Genomic DNA, 16,140 nt, shown 5'->3' on the forward strand with positions numbered 1-16,140 from the left:
ATAGGGAAAGTTATGAGCAAAATATGAGTTATGAGAGATTTTGGCTCTAGTTTAAGGCTCCACCCAGACCTTTCCTCCCTAAATGAAGCATTGGTCCTTGGCTTTAGAGACACCCCCTGCTGGGGGACTACAAAATGGGCTGTCAGGCCTAAGAGAAGTTGAAGAATTCTCCCGTTTAACATCAGAACCAAATTGGGAGACGTGCCCTTTCGCTCTGAAACTTGATCTGCAAACCCAAGGCTGATTGGCAAGTACTTTAACCTCCTTTCTGTTACCTTTTTGCTGTGCTATTGTTTTCTGTGTATATATATATATATATATATATATATATATATATATATATATATATATATATATATATATAAAAAATTTCTGTAAATATTTTTTTATTGCACCTTTTTGATCTTTTAGTAATACATCTTTCTTTCTGAAAGTGTTGAACTGTTTCTATAGCTCGTTAATGCAATTTACGAATTCCTGCCTCTAAAAGAGCGCTACTGTGTTTGTTTAACCCTCTGTATAACCCGTCTGTGGTGACCGTGCTATACAGACAGTTATCTCAACCATCATAGTGTTATTGCTGGTATTGCGAGTTTCCTCCTTCTCTGTATAAAAGGAGGTGGTGGCAGTGTGAAGGGTTAATTGTGTAATTAACCTGACCCAGTAACAAGTGCATTCAGGCTACCGGTACATTGATTGGTGATCCATTAGCTGGAAAATCATTGTGCAGGGTGCAGCTGGGTGTGGCATTGTTACGCACGTGACATCGCGGTTTTAGATTGGCTAGTCCTTTGGTCACGAGTTTGGTGAGAAGGTCAGGGGTCTGACGCCGCGATCGTCACAGGCAGTTCTTATAGCACGAACATGCCTTATACGGTTTGTGGTACAATAACCTATTATGAAGCCATGGTCAGTGGTGTGTGGCTTGCTTTCTTTTAAAGATCAAGCTTTTAGCCACAAAACCCTGTGCATATGCACAGACATAAAGGACAATATAGAAACTAGGTGAATCACATTTTCTAGAGCAGTGTTTCTCAATCTTTTTGTGGTAAAAGCACCCTTTAAAATTATGGACAGTTTTGAGGCACCCTATTCTAAAATGTAAAAAAAACTATTCTAATAGTTTTATATAATGAAGCAACATCCACACATGTAGGACACCCAACATTAGAAATGACTATTTCTTCCAAAGTAAATACACTTTTGTACACTGGTACTGACTAGTATTCCAGTGTTTCTCTTCTCCCTCAGTTTTTCTCCATCACTGAGCTAACGTGACCCCAGCACTGATGGAGGGGGCAGGGGAGGGTGAAACTAGGATGCTGTGCAAGCAGCTGACATCCTCCTTATCAACTGATGTTGTCATTGGTTGTCAGGACGCTGTCGGCTAGAAGGTTGTAGTGGTGCACAATGAATACCTGTGACTTTGTGTAACTAAAAGGCAGGTTTGTTCCACCCACTGGCTTGTATACAAACTTTGGGCAGTTTTTTAGACATTTTGCCAAGGCGCCCTTGAAGAAACCTCAAGGCATCCTGGTTGAGAAAGGCTGTTCTAAAGCAGGGGTCTCCTTCATTCTGCCTGCTAGGAAGCTTTTTTTAGGTCCACAGCTGGCGTCCTCAGACTCACTGCAGGGTTTGTCTCTGCTCAAACTTTGTCGGGTTGCAGGACCTGAGCTGCATACTCACCCTCTTGGCAGTATGTACCACAAGTCTTGCAACCCAACAAAACCAGTCCAACCCACCACCTCAGTGGTTGCTAGGACTACTGGTGTAGTGGCAACCAATTAGGTACTTTGGTGCAGAACTGCTGCACCTCTTGGCTCCAGCTCCACTGTTAGCATGGATGTCCTTTAGCAATGTACTTTTGTATACAGTGTGCCTGTGTAACAGCTGGGTTGGATCCGGAAGGTGCAGCATATCTGTTGTGGATACTGATGTAAGCTGGACACAAATGTGGGGGGGACTGCTGGTGATACAAATGAGCGGGAGGAGGGGGGGGGCTTTAAGCTCTGAAGGGGAGAAAGATGGCCAGGGTTGTTCCATAGTTCTGAGAGGGACACAAATGAGCAGGAGGCTCTGATGGGATGGGGACACAAATATGAAGAGGGGGCACCAATGATGGGACACCAGTTTGCAAGGAGACTCTTATGGGGACACAGATGTATGGGGAGACTCTGATGGCAACCAAATGTAAAGGTTCCATGCATGAGGCTCTGGATTTTAGGTGTGCCATCTAGTCCTGCTGCCAGCAGCCTGTCAAATTCTATTCCGCTGTTGTGGAGTAGTTTATAAAACAAATCAATTTTTTGGGCCCGCAAATGCTTAAAATACAGTGTGGCCCTCAAAGTGTAAAGTTTGGAGACGTCCCTGTTTTAGAGCCTCAATACAGTACAGCACTGCCAATGGCATCAGCTGAAATTGTTCCAAGAAATCTGGGTCCTCAAAAGGTACGGTCATGTTTTGTATTCATATGTCATGTACAGTAAGCATTAGTCTGGCAAATGCACATATCAACAATAGCTGGCTACAGGGCTGGGCCTGCAAGAGTTAATAACGCCTTTAAGAATCCCAAGAATTCAAAATCCTAAAAGAGGTAACATCCTCAATAGGTTCAGTAAGGTGTTTATGGAAAACTGAGAAGGCAGAATCCACTACTGGAATAGCCAATTTCTTCTTAAGTGACAGTTTACATATATGCGGATTGGATGCGGTTTGAATCCAAACTTAATGACATGTGAAATAACATTGCTTCCTATAGTGCCTGTTCACATACTTCCAGTGCACTGGCAGTTTCGGATTCAGTGCAGATTGAAAAAGAGTGCTGTCCGATTCTGAGCAGTGCGGTCCAGTTCAGATGTGGATTGCAGGTTATTGACTTGTATGGGAACCATTTCTAAACTGCACATATGTGAACAGGATAAAACCCTGACCTGAACCACTGGAACTACTGAACCACTGAACTACTGTGTCAACTAGCTGTGAAATTCATTTCCATAAGAAAACTCGACAAAAAGCTAAGTGTATGCCCTCTCAGGGGTGAGCTAGACCTCAAAGTGCACAATCAGCTGAGCGTTTCTGGAGAAAGTCTTTTTTGCAGTCGGGTACTGTTAGGCAAAGATTAGTGCACACCGCCTCAATTAGTGTTGTCCAAATTTAGTGTGAAATGTGTTAGCAATTGTGAAGTTGCAGCTTATACCTCATGAAATGCAAGGGAGGGAAAACCCTTTGCAGCTTCTGCCACAAAACCAGGGCTTCAATGCTTTCCTCTATAGAATCCTCAAGGTAAGGAAGTTCAGCTTCTGAATCCTGACCAGTAATGGGGGATAGATGAAGTTTTAATATCTAGAAACAAAAGTTTCTAAACGAGCCAAGAGCTTTGGAAAGGCATCAAACATGGTAGCAATCTGCTTTTGTCAGGACACATTGCCAGGCCACATGTTGCATGACTGAGAGGAAGCCAGAGTTAGATAATGGGAGCAATGACATAACAGGACATTGTTCAGTGACAAGGCAACAGCCATCACTCTAAATGATGATTAAAGTTTTCTGCAGGCCACTGAGAAGTGAAAGGGTCCCCAGTGGGATACTCATGGCTATGGAGTGCAGAATGGGTGAGGTTGTGCATATCTGAATATAGGAGCCACTATAACCCAAGCATTGACCATGTTCCTTTGACTGTGTCTTTGTACATGGCAAGAGTGAAGTAACATTCTAAGATAAGAAGGAAAGCATCATCCAGGAGACGTGATGTTGAGAAATGTTAAAGACAAAATGGCAGGGGTTACTACAATAAAGTGAATAACACCCACATTCTGCCTGTAGAACACCACAATGCGCTACGCATTGCAGTTTGTGTTAGTAAAAGAGAAGAAACCAGTGTAAATACACAGGGAAACACTGTCTTACCTTATACAGAACGCAAAAGGGGTCTTTAAGGTCTTGGAACAACAAAAAATGGACCAAGGCCCTGGACTAGTGAAGCACCTTGTGATTAATTACAATGCCAAGGTGAGTGCTTAAATACATAAAAGATGGTTGACCACACTCAGATGGAAAACCCAGTGAAATTTAATGCAAAAAATCCAAAACATAACAGCTCAAAGCAGGCAGGGAATACAGATGTTAATGTGTTTCACACAACATGCATTAACATCTGTGTTCCCTGGCTGCTTTGAGCCGTGATGTTTTGTACTATGGATTTTCTTAATTAAATTTCACTGGATTTTCCATTTATTGGAGTGCAGTCAACCTCCTTTTATGTATTCAAGTATTCAAACTGGACCTGCACCTAGTGGTATGGTTAGGGGGCTTGTACAGTACTCCTTTAAAATTATGAGTATGTCTGGAAAATGCTGTAAGAGGAGTATACGTTAAAAAATAATGATATTAATACAGTTTATCAATCAGTTAAGAGCATACAAAGTGCATAAACAGAAAAAAAACCCCACCAGACCAAATGAATATTAAGTGTGTCCACATACTGTATACACAACTTCAGAGAATAGGCGCAGAAATTCACCCTCACCACCCCAGGAAACGGCAATGTGGCGCGTTGTGTGCTGTATCAAATAGTGGGTGTGGCCAAATTGCATAGTGGGAGGGTCGTAAAGGTGCACTTATAAATAAAAACAGGTGTGTGTTACACACACAGTGCAGGGTTTAGGAGTGAGCTATGTACAGAGTGTAGGGTTCAGGGGTGTGCTGCATGTAGAGTCCAAGACTACGCTAAGTGCAGAGTTGAGGAACATGCTACATACAGAGTGCAGGGTTCAGGAGGGCATGTCATACAGACTAGTTTACAAATAAAAAATGACCCCTCCCACATACAAACACTTTCCCAGTACAGAGCTCCCCCTTTCCCCAGTATAGAGCACGCTCCTCCCACCCCTAAATCCCTCTCTATCCCACCTTCCAGTACCAGAGAGGGGCTGCAGAGGAGCAGCTAGAACTTCAGGAGAGTGCAGTCTGGGGGAGCGGACTTCAGAAGGAGCTGCTGCCAGGATAGTGCAGCTGTGTACATTCCCACCCCTGCATCTGCTGTGCAGGACACAGCAGGTTCTGTGCCTGCTGCCAGGAGTGGTATGTTGTTACTTATAAACACAGAAGTCAAGCTTCTGCATTTTAAGTGACAGTAGGGAGCGTCAAACACAAGACCAGCACTGTAGGTGGCACAGTTCTGACATAATCTGGCTGAAAAAAGCCTTGGACAACTTTCTTATTATTAGTAAAGAAAAATAGCTCACCTCGTGCTTCAAGTCTATTGTGAAATCTGACGTTGGTGGATCCTTAATAAGAATTTTAGCAAGCCTAGAAAATGCAAAATGAAAAAAGATTTATTGTGACATGTTAAAAAAAAGCACATCAATAACATTTGTGGAATATGGACTGCATGAAGCAAACTAATCTAAAGTGACTTTATGAGTTGGGGCCCATTTATTTTTAATTCTAGTCATGCCAGAAACAAATCCAAAAGGCATTTAAACTAAATAATGTAAAGTTTAATTGCAAATTCTTTCTTTTAAATATATTGAATTAAAATAATGACATCAAATATAGAAAAGATCATCAAAACATTGAGTTATTTCATTTCTAATAATAAAAGGAAACAAGTATAAATTATGTTTTGGTGAAATCCATTTGATTTTCCATTTTTAAATATAAATGTGGGAGGAATGGGTGCTCACATATTAACCCATTTAGCAATTTTAATTTTACAGATCTGAGTGGATCATGGAGACTAAAGGGACATTTAGATGGGTAATTGCAGCAATAATATGATACTTACCTCAAAGGCTTAAATGGCAAGTAACTTAGCCCTTTAACTTCTCCCTGTTATCTCCTTGCTGTGCTATGATTCTTTGTGTATATGTATGTATATATATATATATATATATATATATATATATATATATATATATATATATCTTAGTTACATCTTTTTTCTGTAAATATTTTATTGCACCTGTTTGACTCTTTTAGTAATAAATCTTTCTTTCTGAAAGTGTTAAACTGTTTCTAAAGCGCTTAATTGCAATTTACGAATTCCTGCCTTTTGAAGAGACGCTACTGTGCTTGTTTAATCCTCTGCCCAATCGGCCTGCGGTGACCGTATTGGACAGGCGACTTTTCAACCATTACAGTGTATATTCAATAAAGAGGTTTCCCCTTTCTCTGTACAAAAAGGGGTGGTGGCAGTGTGAAGGGTTAGTTGCGTAATTAACCCAACCCAGTAACAAGCGCATTCAGGCTGCCAGTGCGTCCATTGCGTTCCATTAGCTGGACAATCGTTGTGCAGGGCGCAGCTGAGTGTGGCATTGTTACGCATGTCACATCATGGTCTGGATTGGCCAGTCCTTCAGTCACGAGTTTGGTGAGAAGGTCTGGGGTCTGACGCCCCGATCGTGGCGTATTGATGGTCGAGGTTGTGAGATTGTCGCATGTTGGTGGCGGCGATCATGCGTCCGTGACAGAAGGGTGCCAGTTTGTGGAAGTAGGCGGGCACCTAGTGGGTGAGTGAGGTGGTGGGGGACCAGGATTTGGGGAGATGTCCCCCGCGGTTAGGAGAAGAAGGGTGAGAAAGATGGCATGGGAACGGGATGTACAAGAGCGTGTGAGTCTGCCGGTGGTGGCGTTTGGGTCAATGGGAGAGTGGCGTATCAGGAGGTGGTGGTGAGAGCCATAGTGGGGAGATGGAAGCAGTGAGGGTTCGATGTATAGTTGTCTGGGAGGAGTAGAGGGATAGAGGGAAGAGATTTTGGAAACGGAGGAGAGGAGTATGAGGAGGAGTACAGGTGGCATTTTAGGAGGGTAAACGGAGTGGTGGACAAATGAGGGAGGTGAAAGGTTTCTCGGGGAGCATGGTTGTAGATAGTCTAGCGTGCAGTGGCGTATCTCGTTGACGTAGCTTCTTGTAGCAGGAGTTCTCGTGCTTAGGATCAGGATGGGTAGAGGTCAGTTCGGTAAGTTATGGCGGAGGGTAGTCAAGTTGCAAATTCCAGTTTGTGTAAGTCCCAGATTGGAAGGTTATGAGAGGGGGTCGTCAGATGGGCTTCAGGTCAGGGGCGGGTTGATCATCCGATGGGCTCAGGAGGTCCGGGATGGTAGGCCTCACCGAGGCAGGGCCATTCACCGGGGGCAGGGTCGTTCGCCAAAACTGCTTTGGGGGTGGACAGAAGGGCCTCAGGTCTGGGTCAGGCCACGTCGTGGAAGGCTGAGTTGGGTCTCGCAGGCCGGGTTCGTCTGTGGGTTCAGGAGGAGAAGGAGATGGGGACTGCAGGCTCACAGTTGCGGGGAGCGTGCCGTGGTGGGTCTTGATGATCCTTTAGCTTGCAGGCTCACTGCTCGGTGGATTACCGGAGGAGCGTGCTGGGATAGGCCGCGGTAGGCCTCGCCAGGCCGGGTGCGGTAATTGCCTCGGAGGGGGTCTGGGTGACACCACTCCACCCTCCAGGTGCGGGTGAAGTTGGGAGGGTCTTCACTGCTTGCATCAGTCAATGTTGGGGCGGTGGGAGAGTGGTGGACGGCCGGATCTTCTGCTGCAGGCCGCGGTCTTGGATGGAGTAGGCCGCGGCTTGATAGGAGTAGGCCGCGGGTTGATAGGAGTGGGCGGCGGCTGGCCCTGCTGGGACAGGCACTGAAGTGGACTGCTGGAGGGTCGGGGGGAGGGGGTTATCAGTATCTGCCCCCTGCTGCTGTTCAGATCGACGATTAGGGCCCAGTGGCTGCAGGTGCTGTAGGCCGCGCGGCAGGCCCCGCCGGATCGGACGGAGCTCCAGGCTGCGCGGTGAGGGCAGCGCCGCTCCCCCTTCCAGGAGCACAGAGGACGGCTGTGCGGCGCACGGAGGGGAGCAGGAGCGGGAGCACGGAGGGGTGAGTGCCCAGTGTAGGCAACCGGAGCTCTTGTCCATGCGACTGCTCCGGTCGCCATCTTGGAAAATATTATTAAGTACAATGTTGGAAAGGACACTCAAAGGACATAATCACATTGGGTTATCAATTGCACAAGTACACCAAGTATTAGTCATCAGTTTCTAATAACGTACACTATGGATGGGGATTCTGAGGTGGACAATTTGAAGCATATTAAAATGAAAAGGTTTGCTAAAATACATTTCCACATAGCAGGTTGCAAAAGGACATGAGGTATGTTGCATGATGGACTGAAGTATCGCATTTGCATCATCTAATAAAGTGCCATGATGAATTACAGGAATTTGCTTCTTACTAGCAGCAATCTTCATAATGAGCGATAACCACAGAGATTTAATTCTCATCTAATAAGGATGGTTCACAACTTTTAAACCAATGCACCAAGCACTTTATTGAAGGATATCTGTGAAAACCACTTTGATATTTCATTTATTCCTTCATCATGACATATATTTAATGAAACGTATGTCACATATGTTGACTCTTGTGGGGAAGTGAGTTCACCATTCATGAAATGCGACTGACCTCTAGTGGCCAGGTAAAAGAACAGCTAAAACAAATAAAATATTTTTGGCCAATCTGAAAGACTGTCAAAATTTACTGTGGGTGGGCTTAACAGACAATGGCCCAACCAGTATTAAACAGAGAAAAATAGAACAGAAAAGTTTTTGCTTGCTTTAAAAAAAACCTTCCCTTAATAAAAACTTGCCTGCTGAAAAAGGACCTTCTTGCTACAGAACAAGACCTGCTGGCTTTTACACTGAAGAAAACCTTATCACACCAGAGAGACATGTTCCTTGCTAATCCTCCAGAATGCTATCCATGGGAGTTGGTGAGATTGTACCAAAAGTATTATAACAAACTTTTATTGGTACCAAAATCCTTGTTACTTTCTAACTGATTTCATTGAAGTATATTTCTGGTACTGTGCGTGGTGGTTTAAACTGCTAACTTTTCCTATATTTCTATAGATCTTGCTGATTTACCAAAATTCGATAGTGTATAGGGAGACTGGATACTAATCTTCTGTTTCGGTTTGTGACTGTCTGCAGGAAATAGTGTTTCCATGTTTTCTCTCTATATTAATGTTACAAACATATTGCTTTAAGGATGCATTTGAAGTGTGTTTAAATTTATTATATTAGAAGTTAGGAAGACTGCACTGAATATTGAAATAGCATATTTTTCTAAATTTGTTATTTCGCTTTGTTAGTGTATACATTTGAAGCTTGATCTGAATTGCAGTTTTTTGTGGTTAATTCCTTTGATAGTGTGTGTGAAATACAAATCGCTAGTAAATTAGTTTTGTATAAAAATATATATACATTTTCTTGTATATAAATTATCTTTATTTAATAATCAAATTGGAGAAATTTGTATATTTGGTAAGAAATCACATTGCTAAAAGGACTCAGGAGAGTTATATTGTAGTGGTATATTTTATTAAGGTGTCTGAATAAATGATTATTAATTTGCCATAACGATTGGAGGCACTGTGTCACAATCATATACGGAAGTTAGGCACCGCCCATTTTATTCATAATTCATAGTTCATTCATCACTACCACTACCGGTATCAAAAGCACAACAAGGGCGTAAGCTCTAGGGCAATCAATGGGTTAAATATATGCGTAACTATGTGTAATGTGTGTACAGTGTGTGTAAACTGACAGATCGCTTTCTTGGTTCAGAGCCCTGTGTTGTTTACCAACACAACAGCTCTGGGCTGTGATTGCACATAGCCGATCAGCAGGTCCTGGCTGTGAATCATTGCCCAGGGCTTGCTGACAGGTATGCAGTCACAGCAGGTGCTGGGCAGGGGGCCCTAAACCAGGAAGTAGACGGCAACGTACCAGGACATCGCTTTGCCTACAGCCGCTGCTCGTCCACAGTACAGTGTGGGCAGGCCGTCGGCAAGTGGTTTTTACTACTGATATATTTGAAACACAAAAAGGGGGAATTTGTTTTGTTCTGTAATCCCTTTAAGAAACTGCAAGCCTTTGTTGATTGTGCAGGTCCATTTGGTCAATCCATATCAGAATCGTTAAATCGCCTATAATAATAAAATTGTCCTGCTTCCCAGCCATTTCAATCTGAGAAAGTAGCAGAGATGTGTCCTCATTCTTTACGTTAGGGGGCCTATAACATACCCCCATAAGTAACTTGATTAATTTCTGCACGCTTATGGAGCTCCAGTCATTGCTCTGCTCTATCATAGTTTTTGTTTGTGATTTTGTCTCTCATACTCACTTTTGGATCACACCTCTCATACATACATACCCCTCCATCTAGTCTACCAATTCTGTCCCCCCAAAAGTAGAAAGTACCCTCGATATTTGCAGCCCAGGTATGAGCTGCCCAAAGAGGATTCTCTTATTCTCACAAGGTCAAAGTGCTCCTCAAACAACAGAAGTTATAGTTTATCCATTATGTTTGTCAGACATCTTACAATTATGAATGTATCTTTTAAATTTGTATTATAATTTAATATTCTATTAATAATATTTTTAACTTTATAATTTGATGCCACTTTTTTCTTTGGACTGGTGATACAATTTCTCTACTGTCTAGTTTAGACCCCATTACTCCCACTATCCCACCCCCCTCTATATCCCATTCTCCCATAGACTCTTGTCCTCCATATGCATTTTTTCCGATCCCTCCCCTCAAGATTCTAGTTGTTCGTTTGTTGCCTATGTATTCTACAATTCATACATGTTTTTATCAAATGTGTTTAATTTCTAATCTTTTAAATGTTTTCTCTAATAACGCAATTTAGGTTAACAGTAGCTGTGTATTCAAGTGGCTGAACTGAACTCATTCCCCCCTCACAGAGCAACATATCACTTTTAGTAGCAATATACCGTATTTTTCGCTCCATAAGACGCACCTGACCATAAGACGCACCTAGGTTTTAGAGGCAGAAAACAGGAAAAAAAAATTCTGAACTAATGGACTGCAGACATAGTACAGGAGATGACCAGAGACTGCGGACATAGTACAGGAGATGACCAGAGACTGCGGACATAGTACAGGAGATGACCAGAGACTGCGGACACAGTACAGGAGATGACCAGAGACTGCGGACACAGTACAGGAGATGACCAGAGACTGCGGACACAGTACAGGAGATGACCAGAGACTGCGGACATAGTACAGGAGATGACCAGAGACTGCGGACATAGTACAGGAGATGACCAGAGACTGCGGACATAGTACAGGGGATGACCAGAGACTGCGGACACAGTACAGGGATGACCAGAGACTGCGGACAGCACAGGGATGACCAGAGACTGCGGACAGCACAGGGATGACCAGAGACTGAGGACAGCACAGGGATGACCAGAGACTGCAGACAGTACAGGGGATGACTGCTGACCTTTGGGGAGGGGGGGGGGGAGCGGGTACCTGAATTTGACAGATACCCGCTCCCACTTCCGCGTAGTTGTTCTTTCATCTTACCTGTTCCTCTATCCAGCCGCGCGCTGTCTTCCCGGCTTCTGTAATGGCGCTCGGCATGACAGCCAGGTGCCCAGTGCGCATGAGCGAGAAGCACTTGCGCTTTGTGATTGGTCCGGCGGCTTCTGGGATCTGTCATGTGTCCCAGGTGCCGCCTTACCATTCACAAAAAGCACCGCTTCTTGCGCATGCGCACTTGGCACCCGGCTGTCATGCCCACACTACAGAAGCCGGGAAGACCGCGCCACTGGATAGAGGAACGGGTAAGATGAAAGAACAACTCCACGGAAGTGGGAGCGGGTACCTGTCAAATTCAGGTACCCGCTCCCCCTCCCTCCCCAAAGGTCAGCAGTCATCTCTATAAGGTCCTGCTGTAGAGCTGAGCGGCCGGCCCGGTATTCTGACACGGTGGCAGTGGAAATACCGGACCGGCCGCTCCATATTCGCTCCATAAGACGCACTGACATTTCCCCCCCCTTTTTGGGGGGAAAAAAGTGCGTCTTATGGAGCGAAAAATACGGTAATACTTGATGTTATCGGCAAGCAATAAATCACTAATGTAGCGATTGACTTTTGCAGGAGAAAGCAGGGAAAGCTTGACCAGCTTCATCAAGATGGCAACCAGAGTTACAATACCAACATTTTACAGTATCAGGGAAGCTGTTGCCCAAAAGTATAGCTATCAAGAAGTGAGCAGGAGATTAGCAGCAAAGAAACAGGGATCATGGTATATTACTATAATTTGGCAACTTGAAGTGAGATGTTATCATGTCTTCTGATTCCCAACTGTTTTCAGCTTCTGAGGACCCCTTGAAAGGTAGCATGAAAACATCACTACGCTGGGGCCCTAATGTCTAAAGAGTACATTCCCTTTAAGAAAAGAAATCTACCATTGTGACTGTGAATATCTAACTCCCCTTTGTGCTATCATTAGTACAGTTTAATAAAAAAAAATCAAGGTAATCTGGCCTAAAACTCTGCTCAAGTCTATTCAGGAGTTAGGGAGGGCAAGAATTAAAGTGTAGGCTGGACTTTTTACCTCTATAAAAAAAAGTGCAGGCTTTATATCTGGAACTAAGTATACCTTTTTGTAACCACTTTGTAGACATTCCCATTGCCAAGAACCTTGTCCAAGCTGTAAATTGCCAATAATTGGGGAATCAAGAATTTGGGAATAGTATCTGCTAATAAAACGGGCTGAGAGCAATTGACAAAATCCCCTATGACCTGTAGACACATTTGCAATTTAGGCATACTTTTAAGCATCTAAAATTGCACCTTAACTACAATGTTACAAATAAAGGTTTCTGTCCAAAACGAAAAAAAAAAAAAATCTGTTTGCTATAGTTTACCCGTGGTTTCATGCAAGTGCATCTCCTACAAGAATTACTGGTACACATCTAAGGCGCAATATGTATGAACTTTACATTTTATATGCAAGCAACATCACTCAAAACGCAGGAAGTTCCCTCTGTGCTTTAAAATGCATACAATAAACACGTTAAAAATATTTGCAAATATAAACACACCTCAAAAATACATCACAATGCATGAAAACCTTCATATCAATATTTGAAATGTTGGTTACATAATTTTTCTCTTTCAATACCAGATGACAGGCTTTAAATCAAAGTTTAGTCATATTTAACAAATTCAAAATGGGGACACTCACACCCCTACAAACGCTGAATTTGTGAATGGGGTCATATCACTCTGGTTTAATGTGCTAGGACTAAAACCGTTCAAAGTTGCCTTTGTAAATTGTAATAACAGCATATATATATAAAAAAAAAAAAGAAACACAACAAGAAAGGGGGGCAGATACGTTTACACTACCATAGAGCACCTATTACCTTTTAACAAGTGGCATACTAAGAGCCCAGCCTGCAGCAAAATCTGGATATTTAAAGACAGATGGGTTTTCAGCAAATGCGTAATGGTGAATTATAGTAGATTCCTCATCATACAATGCTTTTCCCAAGAAGTAGTTCTAAAAGAAAAAATAGGAAAACGTGAGCAAGGTTAACATTTTAACAAACAAAAATCTAAGTTAAAGTGATTCTAAAGGCAGAAGAGGTTTTACCCTAATGAATTCTATGCATAAATAGCTAAGTTTGCCTTTTTTATTCGTAAATTCCAGCTCCCCTTTATACCAATATAGCACTAATGTACTTCTTTTGAAGAAATTCAAAATCTTTCCATTTATTCTAACACACCCTTACCTTAGTGTCCAGATGGCTGTATAAAAAAGCTTCTCCATTACTTCTTCCTTATTTCCTGCAAAGACTTTACGTCATGACGCAGGAAGGAATTGACCAGCTGACCTCATTAGCACACACCCTGCATCATCTACCCTCCTACCTACCACCCACTTCCAGGTGTACGTTTATTAAATGAAATGCAATTAATCACTGATCACTGTCCTCACTAAATACACAGGCATCAATTTTTATTTTTCTACCTTAACTTTTATCTTGCACAGGTTGTTCATTTAGCTGAGTTTGTTGAGTGATCAGATAACAGCCTATGTGGGTAGAGCTGTAGTATTGAAACAGGAAAATAGTGTTCTAGGTTCCGTAAAGCTCACCATACACTATACAATCTGATTGTACAATCTCCTTTAGATCTACTATCAACTATGTAGTGCAAGGGCCTGCCTGATTGGATACAGAGTGAATGGGTGGATAGGTGGGTCCTCCTATTCCATAGTTCTGGAAAATCTAAAGGAGATGTGCAAGGTGTGTGTAGGGGAGCTGGGAAAAAAAGATGACCTTCTCCTTTAAGGTAAAAATCCTTCTAGGTGTAGTTCCCCTCTCAGCCAACCCCCCCCCCCTCCCTCCATTATACTTTTATACTTACCTGAGCCCAGTCTCGAACCAGCGATGGTCAAGAGAGCCTAGGTTCTCCCGTGTCTCTGCCTCCTCCTTGGATCACACAGCAGTTGAAGCCATTGGCTACTGCTGTTGTCAATCACAGCCAGTGAGAGAGTGGGGACCAGGGTTGAGCCATGCTTTGTGTATGAATGGACAATGTCCATTAACAAGAGCGCGGCTTAGGAGTGAGCAAGAGGCTTGCTATTGGAAGAACTTGGCTAGGGGGAGGAGCCAGGAGCACCAGCGGGGGACCCAAAAAGAAGAGGATCAGGGCTGCTCTGTGCAAAACCATTGCTCATAACAGGTAAGTATAAAAAGTTGCTTTTTTTGAAATTACAACCTTCAGAATGACTTTAAAAAAGCGTAGACCAAAAGGTGCACATTTTGGACTGTAGTAACAGCCTCAATGAAAGACAACAGTAAAGATATTGAACAAAAGAAGTATGAAAATATCATAAGCTATAGAATCATCATATATATCATCTATTATGCAACCCCAGAGAAAATTTTGACAGAGAATAAGCCAAGAATAGTGTAAAAGGTACCATGGATCAGGTCCCTCAGAAAATAGTTTAAATGACGCTGTTTAATATTGTTTTAAAAAATTAATTACTTAGACAAATCCATCACCTTTTCCCACATTCATAAAATTAGACAATGTTGCTTTGTAACACTACTACATTATTCTACCTACTAACATCATGCATTATTCTATGAAATTAGTGTATAAGACATGAAGTATGGTAAAAGTGGTTTATTTTTTTAAACCATTAGTGGTCTTATTGCTGTACCTTGTACATTATATATGTTGCCAAATATGACTAGAATACCGCATGATGTCAATAGGCGGGATAGTATAGTAGTGTGATAAAACTATTTCTAATTTTATTGAATGTAGGAAGAGGTAGTAAATTTGTCTACATATTTTTTTTCAAAAGCAGCAAACTACATCACATTATGGGGGGATAACATCTGTGGGGTGCTATTTGCACTATTCTTGGCTTGTTATATTTGTACTCTAATTGAGTGTTGGTACATGCTCTAATTTGTAGAAGTGAAGCATACCCCCAGCTCTTCACAGATGTAAATTGTTTCCATCCAACACCATTACTTTTTTACTGGTGTGTTTTGAACACTGACTTCTTTTACACTGGGTACAATGTGAAGAACATAAAACTAAAGAAGCCCAATAGCTAAATCCTTTCACAGAGACATCTACAGTACCTTGATATTAGTTTTGTAGAAAATGGTTTATGAGTAGAGTGAATATTTTCCACTTGGGTGGGGGTACTCTACTAAAATGTGGCCCAGGTCACCATATAAACTAGGGTCAGGAGGCTTGCCAACTGTGTGTATAAGTCCTACCTTAGACCTGTCATATTTCTGCAGTGTTTCCAATAGCTTCTGAACTTTCACAGAGGTGTCCTCTTCACAGAAGAATATCCACGATGAATTCCTGCCATAGGTATCTGCAAAACTTTAAAATAAAGAACTGATTGTTACTGTGTACTAATACTGCTAATGCAGACTAAATGAAAACCATTTAGACAAATGCTAGTATTGCTGATGAAGTTTTGTAAGTACCTACAGCAGATGAACATTTATAAGCCTCTCATTTTAATGACACACCAGCTCAAAGCAAGTAATGATTATTAGTTTGTATCTGCCATTAGAACTCAGGCGTGTAAGTCTATGATAACAATTCCTCTTTATACCAGAATGCCCAAACAAACAAAGCTGAGCAAGACTGAACAGGAGAAGCTTTTGCGTGTGATTGAATTAAACCAGACTATATTAATTTGAACATATAAAAAGAATATTAAGGTCTGAAGCAGAAGTTCTTGCTTGACTTTGGATTATACTGTAATCATTTTTTATT

The 16,140-nt window shown here is 42.3% G+C and overlaps 1 protein-coding gene across 3 annotated transcripts in view; it reads right to left on the bottom strand.

Moving 5' to 3' along the window:
• Positions 1 to 16,140, bottom strand: part of B3GLCT (beta 3-glucosyltransferase) — a 523,490-nt gene that overhangs the window by 214,634 nt on the left and 292,716 nt on the right. For all 3 annotated transcript variants that reach the window (XM_089690888.1, XM_089690889.1, XM_089690890.1), the window contains 3 exons: positions 15,627 to 15,738; positions 13,242 to 13,378; positions 5,244 to 5,307 (listed from right to left, as the gene is read on the bottom strand). In XM_089690888.1, the coding sequence (XP_089547014.1) occupies positions 5,244 to 5,307; positions 13,242 to 13,378; positions 15,627 to 15,738 (313 nt within the window). The remainder of the gene's footprint in view (positions 1 to 5,243; positions 5,308 to 13,241; positions 13,379 to 15,626; positions 15,739 to 16,140) is intronic.

The sequence above is a fragment of the Staurois parvus genome, unplaced genomic scaffold, assembly GCF_062004578.1.
Source record: "Staurois parvus isolate SC_StPar_1 unplaced genomic scaffold, SC_StPar_1.0 ptg000544l, whole genome shotgun sequence".
Lineage (NCBI taxonomy): Eukaryota > Metazoa > Chordata > Amphibia > Anura > Ranidae > Staurois > Staurois parvus.